Below are 19,398 nucleotides of genomic sequence, written 5' to 3' on the forward strand. Positions count from 1 at the left end.
GTCTTAAATGATAATAAGAGAAGTTTTGGCGCTCACCTAATAATGCCATGCGTCATTAAAGGGCAGTAACGTGTTAAATTTTAATAAATTTGTCAAGGGAAGACAGAGATATATTTTTCATGCAAAAAATGGAATTATTAACATGGATACATCACAAATGATGAATACCAGTAGAGGAATGACTAGCAGTATGTAACCTTAAGAGCCGGCTGTACAGGTGGCCATTATGATTTAATTTGTAATAATAATATTAAACTTCAAACATTTTATTCTCTTATTATGGTTGTAGATTAATAGAACATATCTCAATTTAAAAATACATGTAAAATGCATAAAATGTTTTTGTTTTTTATAGTTTAAATACTAAAAACGTATACACTTTACAACTAAACTAAAAAAAGTGTTGCTCATAGCTTTAGAGTGTAACATCTCCCATAACTCTATGATCAAAAAATAAGGGCATGAAGTTTTAACATTGTTCTCATGGATTAAAAACTTACATTCCATTGTTAAATAGGTAACTCGTAACTAAGAACCTTACAATACTACTTTACTTTTAGTACAAATTAAAATATTATGCTAATTTTATTTATAAATAATTCAGCACCAAACTTTGCACAATTAAACAATTTGGACAAAAAAAAAACAATGTCACGAATAAACAAGTAGTTCAACAATAGAACCGTAGAGTACCTAATTTAACAAATGAAGAAGGGGGTCGATATATAGGATTAATGTTGTAACATGAGAAATTCCACTGGGAAATGGTCTCACTCAGGTTCAAATCGCTACCGCTGTCATTGAACACCAAATGTGACTGACTCAATTTACTTTAATGGCCAGTGCTCTTGTTATTGTTACAAATACACGTATGTGACACTAACCAAACATGTTTGGAGTAAAGAACGTAAGCAACATGAGGTGTACCTTCGTGTAGAACAAATAGAACAAGAAACTAATGAACAAATATGATACAAGGGCTTGTAAAATATAATATTTCATCTACTTACAAAATTAAAGACTAGTTCCATATCTAAGAACTGCTGACAAACAAAAACGGTATGTCGATGGATGGATAATGATTAACAAGAAAACAAGAGAAGGGGACACAGCTAGGGTGATGGAGTGGTGTAAAAGTAACCAATAATTCTTTATCTATTTATAAAATAAAATCAATTTAAAGAGATTCAATACTTTTTGCTTATCTTACAAAATAAAACCAATGAAAGAAATAACTCAATTGTGATGACACATTCTAGCAGCTAAAGTAAAACAAGTACTGACTGATTAAAGTTTCTATTAGTTTAAATAATTTTATTAGGCATTGGCAGAAGGAATAAATAAAACTACAACACATTTAATTTGTTTCAACTTTTGAACAGAGTTTTATTGAAAACAAATCAGTTTTATGCATTTATTACAAGAGTCTGAGAACAAATTTATGTCTTTTTATGCTCTATTACATAATATTAACATAAGATAATGAAATATAGATAGTAATAAAATAATACATTATTCAATGACAACAACATAAATATTACATAAAATATAATAAACAATAATATAAATTAGAATAAAATGAAATACACTAATAAATTCAACAACTGATGTAAGACATAATTTTGCTCTCAGAAAAACTGAACGATAAAAAATAAACTAACGTAGAATGAATGATACGGTGAATATGTAGCAAAAATGGTTTTGATTCAACTGTGGCTTACAACTCTACGTTCGGAATAGAATAATTTAATTATCAAACAATGTTACAATTAAGTAGTGTACAAGAATCAAGTGTTTAAAACCAAGTAGACGCCTTGCAAACAAGCGTTCCAGTCACTCCTCATACACTCACGCACTCGTCTCACATTCACATACATATATTATTAAAAATCTCATAGATACAGTAAAGCTTTCTTTATATATAATTTGCAATTTTATAACATTTTAAAAATAATGAATTACTTTGAAAAACAGTGTGACTAACTAACTATAGAGAGTAGACATCAAGACATGCACAGCAACAAGATTACTTGACAGGTTTGTGCTTCCCTGCACAACTCTCACACGTTCACTTCTACACACTTTAAAATAGATTTACAATATATCTTTAAAAATTATCGCAAACAACAATTTGCTAGTGTTATAAAACTTAATAGAAAAAGCATTTATTTAAAATAAAAACTCCGTTATCAATTAATTAATTTCTAATTTTAGCTTTGCGATTGAGAGAATTTTCTGGCAAAGGCAATGACATGTTCTTGCACATAAACTTGAATCACTGTCCTGTACATCAACAAGCTTGCGCAATGTTCCTTCCTTTGAAATGTGTGCAGCAATAAGTTCAAGCAGCAAACACGAACCCTAAAAGCACCTACGTTGGCCCGCAATACATGACACCGGCAGTGACATTCTTCTGCTTCAGAGTCGATACGATGATGAGAATGTTGGCAGTATCTGAAACACAACTCATTTTATTCATTTTACTAAGGAGTAATCAAGTTGACTTGTGAGGCTTTCTTAAATTTGTTTACCTACTGAGGAATATAACTTTTACCAGAATATAATTAATTTGATTTATTGTTAATGAACTTCTGTTTATGACTGCTGAGTTATGGTTTATTAGTTTATACACTGATCCAGCTATGTTGATAGAATGATCAAGCATTTTTTTAAATACATAATAAATATAAAAACCATCTATATAATTAAAATAATTTCTTGATTTATGCATGGCAATTTTTGTATCTAAAATTATTATTTTGAATACATAAATCAAAACTTATCCGCTTAGACGTGCCTTTTGAGGATTTGGGAGAATACTACTAACTATAGGGCTCTGTCCCATAGGTTTCCCCAAAACAGCAGATTACTAAAATACATGAGTTGTGACTGTGACACATTAGCGAGAATGATTGGATGTTTAGCATATCAAATTAAAGAGCTATGCTGGAAATCCAGCAAAATCATAAAACATACCGCTAAAGTATGAAAAAACCATTTGTACAATATAGTGTAGTAGTATACATTTTTAAAACTTTTATTTTGAAGCAATTATCCCAACTGCTATACATACTTATCTTCAGTATGATATTGTGCACCTTTTGTATATAATATGTTTTCAATTCTTTGACATATGTGTTCATAGATTAAACAAAAAGAAATTAATAAAACCATTTTAATTGACTTTCTTACTGTTTATACTTTAGCTACACTGTTTCTGTCAAGATTACATATGTGACTGAAATTATGATAATGGTTCATAATATAATATAGTATTGTTTAGTTATTTCTTAAAAAAACCACGTAAGATTTCATATTTTAATAAATATTTATATTTTTACAAATAAAAAAAAAATGCTTGCTGTAACCGTGGAAACAGTCTGCAGTTATATAGGGTCAATATCAGTTGATAGGTTATAACATCCACTAACCAATATTAGCTTATTTCTTTATTATGGTTTCTTAACCCCTTGAGTGCCGCAGCGTTTTGCTATATGGTATGCATAAAATGCCTGATTTTACAAGGGTCTGGTTAAAAATTCATAACAAATTATTTTTTTGTATAATGTCTTGGTTTTTGTCTTTTTTGTAGACAAATATATTTTCTTTATAAATATAATACATTAATTACTTATTTAACGTTTTTACACCAATAAAAAAAAAACATTAACAAAAACTATGAGCAAAAACATTTTGTTTTTTATTTTGACACAACTTAGTGTTATTGAAATATTTTATTTTTTACTTTCAGTTATTCTATCTTACACTCCATTTAATTCTTTACAAAAAGACATATAAAAACTTGTTTTATACTTATAAATAAAGTTTGGAAAATAAATATGAACCGCTACAAAACTAGAAAATTTCTAACCTTACCTAACACTGTGTATTGTCTACACTGCTAATGCTTAAATCTAATGCCTGCAATACTAGGTCTTCATTGTCAGCAATGTTTTTACGACTCATTGCTTATAAATATCACTGAACAAACAAAAAAAACATAAAAACTATACAAATGTATTTAGTAAAGTACTAGCTGCTTACGATCACTGTAACTCACGGTCAAGTCATTATTCTACTTACACACAGACTAGAACAACATACACAAACGAAATAATATGAAAATACTAACACTACAAACCCATTTACACTTAAAAATTTTCAATATTTACAATAATTTTGAAATAAACACCAGCGCAAACAAAACATGTGACGGCTCGTCTGTGTAGCTGTCGATTCTAAACTCGCGCTCTCTTTACAACCGTTGTAAAAATCAGAATCTCACCAGAATGCAACAAAACCTTCATCAAAAGTTACGTTGAAGCCTTTGGAGTGCGTATGTATAGTCATATAGTATATCAGCCAATTTAGATAAATACTATATAAAATATAACCATCACTGTAGAAGTCACAAATAGCGATGGTCCGGCACACATAGGGTTAAACATACAACTGTATTCACTATTTTTAAGTAGTTTATTAACAATTTATTAGCATTGAGGCACTAAAATTACTTCTTTTAAGTGAAACATTTTTTTATTTGTAGCACAGTTGTACACTTTAGCCCCATACATAAATTATAAGCAGAGCCTCACACACATGGACAATATCTAACCTGTTTGCCCTCTTAGGATTTATTCTTAACTCCCAAAAGAGACATTAAAATTTGATTTTGATAATTTTATGGAGGATTAGAATTTCATAATAATAGTATTTTTAACATTTGCAACTCCAAGGATTTCCACATGCGGTTTCCCTTTTTCAATGGGACTATATAGAACTTGTTTTTGTTTATCTAACTAAAATGTAAGTAAATCTTCTGTAATGTCTATAAAAACAAATGACATACTTACTACCTTATGCTTCGGTAATCTTTTTCTTTTCTTTCTTTTTCTTGAGAAACGATGGAGTTCTCAGTCCCTTCTTCTTCTTTTTATCTTTTTTAGGTGACTCTTCCGTTGAAATATCTTTTGTCGGTGAGCCCTACAAATAAAATATAAATTATAAATAGTTCATATTGTGATAAACAATCTCAACTGAGTCTCATACTCAATACCACCAAACATTAATCAGTTAAGTACAGGGTATTTATTTTATAGATAGACTATTGGACTACATTTAAAATAATTATCACAATATCAATAAACGATATCAAAAATAAAAAAGACAAACAAATCAAAGTTTTATTAAAATCCTTCTGTTAAACAAAAAATTACAATTTGAGAAAATTGCTGAATTAAGCAACTATCTTCTAAACTACTAGTGCGTATAATATAGTAATGTTACGGTATATATGACAACAATGTTACATGTTCCTTGTATACATTTAAAACACAATACATGTAAAAAACACAAACATCTTTCGTCTGGTATGGGTTTTTGTTTAGGTATATGACTTTTTTTGTGGTGCTGCGTGACCAGTTTAAGTAGATTATGTGCACAAAATAAATAATTATACATGTTAAAAGGAAAATACAATAATCATGGGTTAATTCTTATCTGTGAATTAATTAGTGTAATTTTAATTGTGTATATAGTAACTTGAGAGCACAGGAGTTCCAAGTCTACCAAAATCCTCATTCAATGGAAAAGAAAAAGCAAAAATGAATATGAAGTGATTAATGCAATAGAATTAAAATTAGTACATAAATAATTATAATATCACGAGAAATTTCCTATAATCATCTTGTATACTGTGTTAATGACATAGTTAAATTTATTAAAAAACTAATATAACAAATGCCTTGAGCTAAAAACTTTGTAACTAACATGTCCAACAGATCGTCATCTGGGGACCACACAGTTTATTGAATTGTTGACTCAATTATCAAACTGGAGCTTGAAGTTAAAAAGTTGCTATTTTGGACAACTAATACGAATTTTTATTTATTTTCATTTACCTTGGTGTAAATATGTTCACCTTCTATATTTTTAATCAGGATAAAAATCTATATTTTTTAGATGTTTATTAAACTTGACTTTCATATTTAAAATATACTTGTGTTTTGAACTACACAATATATAAATATATACTATATATATGTGTATTACAAATTATATTTCATTAACCAAAACTTGTATTGAAAGTATGCCAACTTAGTGTATTATATATATATAAATTGAGTTGCAAAAAGTATTTGCTCCACCAGGTCTGTCACTTGCCGGGCGAGCATGTTACCACTACACCAAAAAGCCCTTACTTTTTAAGATTCAATTATTTTGTACTCAATTGTCTCTGGTGCATGTGTTTAAATGAGCAAACGAAAATATGATAGGAAGGCCAAATACCTGTCAAACTACTTTAAAATGTATTAAATTTGTATAAGCGACAATAGCTTGATTTAATTTTCAATAAACATTGAATCGCAAAAAGTACTTCCTCCGCCGGGTCGAACCCAGGTCTCACTTGTCAGACGAGCATGTTGTGTGTGTGTACAATTATATATATATATATTTAAATATGAAACTGCTGTAAATACACCAACTAAGCATTATATTATTAATATATTACAAATTCCATTAAATGAAATTAATCAGTAATAAAATATATTTATGTTATTCAGTTATATAGTTATGTTCTGTGTTTGTAAAAGAAAATTAAATAAAGATCATTTACAACATTCTAGAAAAAAATAATGTAAAAAATAAATCTTTATCTAATGAATATGTATTTATTTTAATAGTGTACGATATCATATTTTAATTTAGATTTCATAACGTATTATAGGCCTATGTCATACAATCCAATGGTTTAAAACGAGGATTAATTCACTTAAATAATATCTACATTTACTTTGTCAATGATTACATTAATTCATCACTGATACAGTGCAACTGTCTACTTCACTCTGGTAATGCCCAATAGAGGTTTGCAGAATCAAACAGGTTACCTCGTAAGAAATATGAGAACCGACCTTGGGTATCCCGCGTTCATTTTTCCTGAATCTCCGCTGCATTCATGTGTAACATCAAGCATACTTATTGATTAAAAATTTCTGAACTAATCAGGAAACACATTCTGTAATTGTAGTAATTTTATAACATAAATTAACAGTTATTGCATTACTTTTAAAAACTACAACAGTACAAGTATTTAAAAAATAAAATTTAAATCTTAATATAACAATTTTGAAAGGATTACAGAGTTTTATCACTTTAATGTCATTCATTATATAAATAATCATTTAATAAAAAATTTAAAACGTGCAAGAATCACAAAAAATAAGAGTATTTTATTATATTGTCTAATATTGTTTCTTTTTCTTTGAGTCATCCAACTCAGTAAACATTTTTTAATATATATGAAACAGGTGCTACAATCAATCTATGGTTAAGATCATCTTTTATTATTTTACAGCCATGAACTTTACGATAATTTTCTGTAAAATAGAAAAAGTAGGACATTTTATTTGATCACTCTATAAGGAATTACCTGCATTTAATTTAAAGTAGATAATGTAGGCAATAATTTAATTAGGCAAAATAAAAAACGGTTGAAAGATAAAAATGTAAATTTTTACATTAGTGTATGTGCATAAGTTATTGCTTAAAGGAATGGCAGAATGGCATGTTTTTTTATTTATTGCGTAAGGAAATTATATTTTTATGACATGTTTTGTGATAAAATTTATCAATAGTTTTTCTTTGAGCATGATTATAAGATCCTTAAATTATGCTTTAAATTACTACCTATTCACAAAGGAAAATCAACAACTTTTACTATTTCTTTCTACCTTCAAAAAGTTACTATATAAATATCTGACTAAAAAATACAAATCACTCAATAAAATATCTCTTTTTTTAAATTTCAACCAAAAACTGATTGCACCACTTTCAACGAATTCCATTACAAACTTTGCAACCTGTCAGTTATATTTAATTCATACACTATCCACAAATATAAACTTACTGTTGTACTAATTCTTACATGGAGTACAGTATTTTTAAGATAAAAAATATTTCTCAATCCACAGCAAATCAATCTTTAACTTTATATTAGCAAAAATAAGTTCATGCAATAACAAAGGTGCTTTCTTCAATGATACTAAAAAAAATTAGCAGTTAAATCATTTTAAGAACTGCTTAAAAAAGTTTTGTCACGAAACAAAATCTCATCTCTGCCTTAGAGCAGTAAAATCAGTAAAATATCAAACATTTAAAATTAAATTGCAACATGCAAAAATATGTAGAAAAAGGCTGTTTAGGAAAGTCTGCTATGTACTTTGGGAACAACACGCACTTACACCCAAGTAGAACAGGCAATGAGCGCACAACCTACTTACAATAGGTCTGTGGGTAACAAAACTTAAAACAGAGAAGAGATCCATGACAAGAACACTGGGAACTGGAAACATCAGCAATGTACATTTATTGAGTCAAATAAACACTGCCATCATACACTATAGAACTAGATTTTGTGTACCATAATTGCTTGAATACAAACTTAAGCATACATTATAACGTTAGACAGAGAACACAACAGTTTTCTATAATATTCCAAAAATGATTTACAGTGGACATGATTTATAATATATCCAGCATCAGAGTTATAACATATTCCTATTAACAAATGTTTTTTTTTTTTTGCTTCATAAATTTCCCCACTACAAAATTGCAAAAATACTGGCTTAAGAACAAACAATGTTATGGAAAATTGCTTGTAAACATTATTAATTCAGGTGTTTCCCATTTGTGCTGTTTGCCTTTTTGTACAAAATCGAAATATAAGTATTGATATATAAATTAACAACTGTCACAGAGATTATTAACTTCAATATATCAAACCCAGGCAGATTAACATTGTGATTGTGTTAAGAGTGGCTAAGACATGTTAAGAACAGAATTTCTGATAAGCAGTAAATTGTCAGTAAGATTTCAGCTTATTTTGTTGTTGAGATTTCTGATATTTTAATTTTTATGTAAAAAGTTAATCTCTACACAATATCTATGTGTAACTTAACATACAATTTAATAATACTTTTTAATTTAAAAAATAACAGTTGTTTTATTTTGTCATGCAGTCACAAAAACCATCAATGTAGTTATTTCCTTAACCTTAGCACTGTAGCACTTGTTTATAACTTATTTTCTCAATCAAAATAATGTCCATTTACATATTTCCAGATTAAAGTGTCCAGACTTGCAGTAATCTACTGAACTTAGATTACATCGTATGATGTTATGTGTTCTATAGAATTCTACAGGAAATAGATCATTCAATTCGGTATTTTCATGTTACTTAATGTAGTGGTTTATTACAATTATTTAGCAAAAAACAGTAGTAAGAATAACCAGTAACACTTAATGTTCATGATATACTATGTTTCCAGTTCCAGTACTTCTGTTATGTATTAAACAATAAATTGTAAAATAAAACTCAATTAACTTTAGAATTATTACTGAAGTATAAAATATCTGAAGCATCATTTCAGAATCTAATGATCTACTGTTTAGGTAGATGTAAAAATCTAATTCATGTTTGTTTTATATATTGCTTTCCAGTATCCATTAAATGTTTGATAATATATCAACAATCAAAGTGTAAATTAAAAGAAAATACAGTTCAGTCATAAATTTTTAATAATGTAGAATAGTTTACAAAGAAAGGAAATGGTAAAGAAGAATCCTTTACAGCACAATTCCTTTCTACGATTTTGTAAAAAAAGTAGTGTTCGCTTTAACACGTTAGCTGCCAACCCTGAAAAATACGTTTTAGCGCTAAAGCGCCAAATTTTTAAAAGATAAATTGTTGTAACCTTTTGTTATTTTTCTCTTCTTTGGTTACTAATAAACATGATTTTATGATTTATGTATATTTATTACGTTTATAAAGCGTCGTGCACATTGGCCCGACAGCTTTTTACAAGGCGATATATCACATAAATCATTTGCCGTCGGGCCTATACACCCGACGCCTGATTCAGGGATATTCCGTTTTGTTGATGTGCAGCCTGAATAATTCCCGCGCTTTAGTTCTCTGTCTGCAATTGCATCAGCTTATTTCTAACCCGCCTTTTCCACATAGCTGAGTGCCAATTGGCGTGTTTTGTTACTGGAATCCTACATTGTGTTTTTTTATAAGTAATGTTTCGATAGTTGTGTGCATGTATACTATTGATCGGTAAAAATGAGTGGCGATAATCTTCTTACGGATGAAATCGAACGTATGATTGAGAATCCGTCTTCCCCGGGTGATTTGTTTGCCGAAATAAGTGATGATGACAGTGTGGAGTCAATGGTGGTTAGTGATATACCGGATGACACTGATAGCGACCTAGACTTTATTCCTGGTACTGATTCAGAATATTACTCTGATGACAATCAAGAATCAAACGTGGAACTTAATTCTACTGATGCTAATGGAACAGTTTACAGATATCACAGGTACTTCTTTGATTTCTACAAACGCCAAGGACAATGATTTGGGCTGGGAAATGTTTGAGGGTAAGCAGAAAACGTTTCAGTTCACTCAGACAACAAAATTTAATTTTTGTTTACCGAACAACAGAAAACCAATAGATTTTTTTCGTCATTACTTGACAGATGAAGTAGTTGAACTTATGGTTGTAGAAACTAATCATAATGCAAATGAAGTAATTTCAAAGCTGCGACTAAGTCGTAAGAGTAGGCTAAAAGACTAGAAAAATACCAATCATGGGGAAATGAAACAATTTATTGGCCTTCTTTTATATATGGGTTTAGTAGGACTTCCAAGAATCAGTGATTATTGGTCAAAAAACCCTTTGTATAAATTCTCAGTTGCCCGAAAAATAATGAGTAGAAACAGGTTTCAGTTACTCTTACGTTTCTGGCATTTTAACGGTAATGAAAACCTCAAAAGAGATGGGCAAATTGGTAAAATAAAACCTCTGCTTCTAGCACTAAACAATTTATTCTTCACTTTGAAAGTAGCAGAGCAAGATTTAGTTATTGATGAAACTATGGTGCCGTTTCGTGGTAGACTAGGTTTCCGGCAGTATATTCCCGGAAAGGCCCACAAGTATGGGATAAAAATATTCAAGCTGTGTGATAAAACGGGTTATACTTATGCAGTAAAAGTATACATGGGGAAAGGTACTGTAGAAGTGACAAAAGACAGATCTGTTGCGACTAAAGTGGTACTGGAACTCATGACAAACTTTTTAAATAAAGGCCACAATTTATATACGGACAACTACTATACATCAGTAGAATTGGCTGATGCTTTGTTGTCAAACAAAACACATCTTGCTGGTATCGTGAGAAAAAGTCGTAAAGGCCTACCAAAAAACCTTTTAAAACAAAAACTTAGTAAAGGTGAAATGGTTTGCTCCGAAAATAAAGGTGGTGTAGTTGTTACCAAGTGGAAAGACAAAAGGGAGGTATACATGCTTTCCACATTCCATAGGCCGGAGTACGTCGTCCTTGACCAAAAAAAAGTTGGAGGGCCAAATGTAATGAAGCCATTAGTCATCGTTGACTACAATAAGGCGAAGGTTGGGATAGACGTATCCGATCAAATGTCATCATATAACACTGCAGTACGGAAGACAATGCGTTGGTTCCACAAACTAGCTGAAGAACTTCTTCTTGGAACTGCAGTGGTAAATAGTTGGTTGGCCTACAATAATTTTCTTAACAACACTACATCTCATAATAAAAAAAAACAAAACTTAAGTCTCTATCACTAAGTTTAGAGAGGAATTGGCCTGTTCCTTGATGAACGTGCAGGAAGAGCCACGCATTCCAAATGTGACCACTACTGGGCACCACTACCTGACGTCATCTGCTTTTGTTGGTGGAGGAGTACAAAAATGCCGACAAAGAAAGGTGTGCAAGTTGTGCTACAAAAATGTATCAGAGGAAAAAGGACGTAAGGTAGCAAGAAATTTGTAACTACGTTTTGCAGTGAATATCCAGAAAAACCATTTTTGTGTGAAACATGCTTCAAAATTATACACAAATAGTATATCTTCATTCGCCTTTTGTATAGGATAATTTTGTATTTACTTATTTTTCTTTACTTATAAGATTGAATTATTTGAATAGTATGGAAAGCAAAAAATATGAAAATAAATAAGATACAACTTTTTATTTACTACATTTACTTTTTGTGAAACTTAGGAAATAAATCTCTTTTTACTGTAAAATAACAAATCATATATTTTATTCTTCCTGGTAGCAATAATAAGGCTAAAACCTTATTATTTTATATTCTAACACCGATAAAAATACCCGTCGGGCAATGTGGCCCGACAAAAATGCCCAATGTATCTATCTCATTCATATCACTAATAACGAAAATAAACACAATAAACAATGTTCTGTTAGTAGCAGAACTCTTCATAGTTCAATCAGTTTCAGTTTGAGTTGTCAGGGTGCAGCACAGGCACGAAGGTAATCAAAATGGCGGGTACCGTCATTGTTATACTGTCGGGCCACTTTACCCGACGTGCAATCTCTTAAAGATGTAGAGCGTCGGTCCATTTGGCCCGACGTGGCAGCTAACGTGTTAAAATACAGTTGTTTATTAAAAATTATTATAGTTGTGACAAATCAAAATGATTTCTTGTTGAAATCTATAAAACTTTAATGTTCAGTAATAATTGTTGTTCTAGAACTAATTAAAACTATAATGGAATGATAAAATGTTGAGTACTCACATAGCTTACCTCTTTACTGCTATGGGAGAAGGTGCTCTGGTGCGCGTCTGAGTGGTCGCCATTGTATGTGTTCTCTCCTGCAAAAATATCATGAGTGTTACAACTGTCCGTTCATAGAACTGCATTACCCGCGGCAAAGGAAGAAAGAACAAATAAAAAACGTCCCTTCATAATTGGGTGCAATGTTTACAAAAACAAAACACTAAAAATTATCGATCATGATTTCTATGTCTATACATGTAATTGACAAAATTATTTATAATTGGTAGCTAACTGACAGTTGTATTTAGTTAATAAACTATGTCGGTACACAAATAAGTCTTAGTTCCTCAAGAAATCGTAAGAGATTGTGTGGTTGATTTGTAATAAGGTTTGAACATCTGATATCGTGACTAGGACACTCCAGAACTGTTTTTTGGTAACTATAAAATGCTACATTTAAAATTGTAATGTTAATATTTAAACAAATTACATTGGTAAATATGATACACTTTATTTTGAAATGTTTATGGCAAGAGCAGTAGATTGTACTTTATTATAATAAAAAGTCCAATTGATAAATTAGATCTGAGTGTAACTTGGATGATACATAATTCAAAGGCTAAAATAAGACACATTGTATGATTCATGAGGTACCTACATACTTCTTTGCGATTCATGTTCTTAGTGGTGGCTGGTGATGTGGACTAACTTATGATTCTAGTTTGATCAAGAATCTAATATTGAGAGCAATATTAAGAGACAGACAACTTATGAAAAAGATCAACTATCTTATATATTTAAAAGCAAATATGTATTTTTCTGCAAAAACTACCATATGTATGGTTGTACAAGCATGGTGATTATGATGTAAAGATTTTATAATTGTAAATGTCTTTAAGGCTGATAGTTTTTTTTTATACTACTTCATAGACCAGATGCAACTTTATCAGAAATGTTACAGCCAGCTTATGTGGCTTATCTGTTTTAATTTTATAGAGTAATTTTTTAACCAATAAGTATGACTGAATTCAGTTTTGTATATAGGATGCAACAGAAAATATTAAACATAACGTATTTCAGCAAAGTAGTGTGTACTATAAACCACCCTTTATCTACAGCAATAAAAATTATGTAAACCACATTTGATTGGAAAAAATATCAGCATTTATAAACATTTACAAAAAGAGACAGAATGCAGAGCATGCAGTGTAAAGCAAGAGACAAATGTTACCAATTACCTGTTGGATGTTACAAACAAACATGTTCATTGCTGCGAAGGACATCAGTTCAAGCAAAAGTTAGTAACACCACCAGTGCAAGCAATCGGCGACTAGTGGACTGCAAGTGTGCCTTTCAAAATTAAGCTATGCAAAGTACAAGCGAAAAATAAAATGTAATTTACAAGAATATCAGTTTTTATTTTCATGTTTCAAAGGCTCTACTAAAACGACCTTGAGTTTTACTCCATAAAAACAATATTTCACTCATATACTAAAGAAAGAAATAAACCAGGAATTCTCATACAAAGGCAAACCACACCCCTTTATTTGGTGATTTCATTTAACCATCCATATTGGCAATTTTAAATTCACCAGGTTTCATTAAAACTACCATAAAGTTAATAAAATTCTGAAAATTTATATTCTTGTACAAAAGTATATTAGCATGAAGATAAGCATTAAAAAAATTCTAGTTTGCTTTAAATTTTAAACACTGTCAAGAAAACTTTTCTTAACCCTACATCGGGCGCTAAACGGAGTTTTCCTCCGTGTATTTTTTATTATTAAAAATAGTACTACTTTTCTGATGTTGACAGTCGTTTCCCACAGTGTACTTCACGAGCATCTTTTGGGGAAGCGAAACAATAGCCTCCCGCTTATCTTTGTCAAAATCTGTCAGTATGAGGTCTACTTCCGTGCGAGACTGGACGATTCCTCCGTGAGCGCCCGATGTTGTGTTTGTAGTGCTTGGACGAAATCTACGTGAGCGCCTTATTGTGTTTAGTTTTTATGGAGTAATAATCCGTGTGCGCCTAAATGTGTGAACTGTGATAGTTTCTTTTTAAGTTTTACAATATATTTTATTTGAATTTTGTGAAATGGAGAATGAAGACGAGAGACTTGTCAGTACAGTACCAGTTTGCTAGGGAAAATTTCAGTACTGTTTATGGAGTGAACATTGTCGTTATAACAACCAGAAGGAAAATGTTTTGAAACTTTGTGTAGTGTGTAAAAAAGTTCTAGTAAATAATAAATTTTGATTTCAGAGTAATAATTGACATTACAATTGTATAATATCTCAGGAATTGAAGTAAGTTGTTTTTGTAAAAAGTTAAAAACTAAGTTAATTTCCATATATTATTACAGTAGGTTAAACATTTTTACAATTAATTGCATTATTCCTTAAAATTAATCATGTTGTTATTATACAATAACATTTTTTAAGATTTTGAATTTCTTATTTGGAAAATTCATTACATAAGACAGTAATTTTTATTTAATTTCTAAAAATGAATATATTACATTGTAATTAAATCAGTATGAATATTTAAACAAATAAAAACAGTTTAAACGACTATGATATCCATTTTTCGCTAACCTGGAGGAAACCTCCGTGAGCGCCCGATGGTGTTTCTAATTTTAAGCGCCCGATGGAGGGTTAACAACAAAATATTTAGTCCTGTGAGAAAATTTATGTTTATTTGGTCCACCAATTTTATCAGCAAGAATGTTTTGGAAAAAACCTCACTAAATAATTTTTATATCTTCCTATTTTTTATAGCTGTATATAAAATAAGGTCGGAACTGTGCTGTCGCCATAATGAGTCGGCTTCCCAGGCTTTGCCATGACGCGACCTACCCTGTGTATTGTGTCTAAACTCATACCATAACAAACATGTTGAATGAGAAATTATTTTACAGTGATAGTTGGTTGTTTTTAAATTATGTGCCTGAGTAGTTAATAAAAAAAGTATATGTATAATAATAATTATATAATATATATAAATTTGTATGAAGCACAGAACAAATTAAAAATACATCAAACTACATTAAAAACTAAACAATGTCTTGTTGTTTCATGAAATACTTTAAATATATCAAATTTTTCATTATTATTTTTCAAATGAACTAAAATTTTTGAAGTATACATAGTATTAGTATAATGCAATAATTTACAGTAGTGTAATATTGAGGCAGATTCTCAGTAGTGAAATATTGAAGCAAATATTCGGTAGTGAATAACTCATTCATTTCCTCCCATTCCTCATTGGTGATAATATTGCACTGACCAAGCTTTATTTGCTCCAAATCTATGCTCAGTCTACTTTCTTTGGTCTAAGGTTAAACTAAACAAACTTTTACACTTTTATTTTTTTGTCATAGAATAATGATAATATTGCACTGACCAAGCTTCATTTGCTCCAAATCTATGCCCAGTCTACTTTCTTTGGTCTAAGGTTAAACTAAACAAACTTTTACACTTTTATTTTTTGTCATAGAATAATGAGTGTGTAACCACATCTAATAATAGAGAATTTAACATTGTTCTTATAGTATCAGACAATAGTAAATACAATTAACACAATTTTAATTTATTCATAAAATGGGAAGTGGAGATCTGAAGACTCTCTGCACTCATTGCTATATGCTGTTTGATTACCTTGGTCATGAAATATAGAAAGTGTAATAGTTTGTTTATATGTAGCACAGAAATTTTGTTTATTAGATATAGCACTAAGCTTTCATTTACATTGTATTTTTTAGTTATTAAACTTCAAGGTGAAGATGACCTACAAAGTAACATTAAGATTTCAAAATAATCCGAATTAACTCATTTCTAAAGGTTGCTTTTTAATTTCTTATTTATCTTAATGTGATTAATTGTGTTAAACCTTTGTACATACAACATGTGCACATTGTTGATATATTCTAATTTTCTATTAACAGTTTTGTTTGATTGTTTATAAAATCTATGCTATTCTGAAATAAAATGGTCTGAAAGCGTTGATTTTAAAACATTGCATTTATACTTTACAGAAAATTCAGTTCTTTTAACCATATCATGGGAGGCTAATTTGTCTCTAAACATCACACTGTTTTAGGCAATTTGTAGACTTTTTTATAAAATAGGTAAAAATATTTGTTTACTGTAAACCTATGTATGTTTTTTCACAGCGAACTAAAGAAATTTTGGTACTAACGTCTGTATATTCGAACATGTGAAGAAATGCAGAGAAATACGGATATACCTGTAACTGTTGAAAAATACTAACATCTGAAAATTTTCGTTGTAAGTTATAAAAATCGGTTGTAAAATACAAAAATGAGATAGGATGCACCTAGGAAAGATAGTAATGTGAATAAATTCCAAAAGTATAAAAATATAACATACACTTGAAATACGAGGGCTGCTACTTATGTTTCTGGCCTTGGTAACACTGAATGTTGCTAGGTACCAACTGACGTTTCCAGTGCAAAGTTCACTTTGTTTAACATAACCTCAACCAAAACATTTTGTTACTTCATTGTTGTTAGTGTTATTGACACCAGGTTGAAAAATTGATCTCAGGTGAAAATGGAATTAAATCGTGAACATTTTTGTGCAATAATTTTTCATAACGTGGCTTCATAACTAATGTATAAAAAATACTGTAGACTTATTTTCACTATTTTATATCCAAACATAAACATAAGTTGGATTTAATTAGACAATAATATTTATGACACCTCTATAATACCATAATAATTCGTGGTCAAGGCTTTAGCTTAAAAGTCGCTCAGCAGCTAATTTTGGATGTGCTGCAGACTCAGCTCTTGAACGCTCCAGCAGTAAATGACGTTAATAACTCCACAATTATTTTGAGACAGATTTATGTTTAAACATTCTCACTCTAATTACATTCTCATTTAACATTCACTAGAACTTTTCATGTATAACTTACCATCTCTTACTAAAAAAGGTTTTATTGTTAGTGTTAATAATAAATAAACAGAAAGATCTGGCTGAAAAAAAGCAGGTCATATTAGGGGAAAGTGTTTATTGTTAAGACTTAAAGGTAAGTGTGGTACATTAGAAATAAAACATTGTTCCAGTAAGTTAATCAGAGAAAAATAAATGGTGTTAGATTAAAGAAGATAGAGTGACAAGTGTAGTTAGTTAATATTAAAAAATAAGGAAAATTAAATGACATACTTTACTGAACAATATATTTGTTGAACTAAGATAACAAGGTACATAATAGTTATTTTTAACTAAAACTGTATTAAAAACTAAATCCACAACACTTACCAAACTAAATCCACTAAAGTCACAACAAAACACAATAACAGAAGACACAATGGACAAAACATTTTTGTTAGATTTAAACTAGTTTTACAATTTAAAAAGCAATATAAAATGCTAAAATAGTTGTAACATCTTATATGGAGGGTCACAAGAGAGTTTTAATCAAGTTCATAATCTTTTTCTGGAATTGGAGTTAGAGACAGTCTATTTTTAAAATTAGCCAAAGGAGAATATGGACAGCATTTTTGCATATTTGATACACTTTTAGAGTCCAATGGTTCTTCCTCATCATCAGATAGCAAGGAATCTGTATAAGAAACAGAACTGTCTTGTGTTATTTCACAAACTTCAGAGATTTCATCATCAACTGGTACTCCAGAAACGTATGAGGATTCAGGACTTTTATACAGTAATTCAATTTGTACACTTGAATTATCATCACACAATACATCATGTATGGCTAAATCTTCCTTCAAAATGTCTTTGTGGTTCTCTCCAATGATATTTTCCGTTTTGTATGTTTCTGAGTAAAAGTCACCAGATAAATTTTCTTTTGAATTACCATCTGTAACATCAAAATAATTTCCACTACAAAATATACTGCCATTTAAATTAAATTCAGTCTCTGAAGTTTCAATTTCATCTTTAGAATCATTAATAATTGATTGACATTTGGCAGGGTCTAATCTTCCATCAGTGCCTGAGCATGTAACATCTACACTGTCTTCATTAAATATGAGTATTTGGTCTTCTATTTCATTTCTATCAAAATGTCGTATTGCAGAATTTTTAGCTAAACTTACTTTATCATAACTAGGTTCTTCTGGACAATGTGGTTGAGTTTCGAAAACCATTTCAACTTTAGAGTTCTTAGTAAATGATTGAAATCTAGAATCTTGTGAACATTTCAGGGGTTTAGAGACTGAGCAAATGTGATTGTTAATATTATTACTTAATATATATGTGGGTATTTCAGTGTTCACACTATTTTCTCCCTTTTCAAAAGATAAATTTTTATCTAGCACCTTTGATTCATCATATGCAAAGCTTATATTTCTGTATTTTTTATCTGGAAGATTACTTTTGCAATAAGATTGTTTTGATTTTACATCAATTGGTGAAGAATGCGGAGCAGCGTCAAATTCAGTTAACCTTGAAATACTCAGAGACTCACATGATGCAATATCGGGAATGCTTAAGTTGCTAAATGTATTGGAAGTAGTAAACTCTTGCTCATATTTTAAACTGATATCAGAGCTGTTATTTATTTCATCCAAACCTTTGATTTGGTCCTGTTCTAGATTCATGCTTTTTTGTAAAAAACTTACTACCATATTCTTGCTAATACTAGAAAGAGATTTAGATTTTTTTGAATAACAAAGAGAAGTCTTTTTTCTTATCTTCTGGGCAGACCTGAAGTTTGAGGATCTACTGATATCCAAAACAAGAAAAGTTGGTACTTTGGCATCAACATTGAATCTTTCTGGAA

The 19,398-nt window shown here is 30.0% G+C and overlaps 1 protein-coding gene across 13 annotated transcripts in view; it reads right to left on the reverse strand.

The window, feature by feature from the left end:
• Positions 1 to 1,356: 1,356 nt before the first annotated feature.
• LOC124375219 (protein hu-li tai shao) overlaps positions 1,357 to 19,398 on the reverse strand; it is a 152,771-nt gene continuing 134,729 nt past the window's right edge. For 6 of the 13 annotated variants that reach the window (XM_046833346.1, XM_046833351.1, XM_046833348.1 and 3 more), the window contains 3 exons: positions 12,642 to 12,718; positions 4,854 to 4,983; positions 1,357 to 2,454 (listed from right to left, as the gene is read on the reverse strand). In XM_046833346.1, coding sequence (XP_046689302.1) covers positions 4,858 to 4,983; positions 12,642 to 12,718 — 203 coding nt within the window. In that variant the 3' untranslated portion in view covers positions 1,357 to 2,454; positions 4,854 to 4,857. Of the gene's footprint in view, positions 2,455 to 4,853; positions 4,984 to 8,282; positions 8,345 to 12,641; positions 12,719 to 19,398 lie in introns of those variants that run through there. The other 7 variants (XM_046833354.1, XM_046833352.1, XM_046833349.1 and 4 more) reach the window with 3 other exon arrangements.

The sequence above is a fragment of the Homalodisca vitripennis genome, chromosome 1 (genome assembly GCF_021130785.1).
Source record: "Homalodisca vitripennis isolate AUS2020 chromosome 1, UT_GWSS_2.1, whole genome shotgun sequence".
Classification (NCBI taxonomy): domain Eukaryota; kingdom Metazoa; phylum Arthropoda; class Insecta; order Hemiptera; family Cicadellidae; genus Homalodisca; species Homalodisca vitripennis.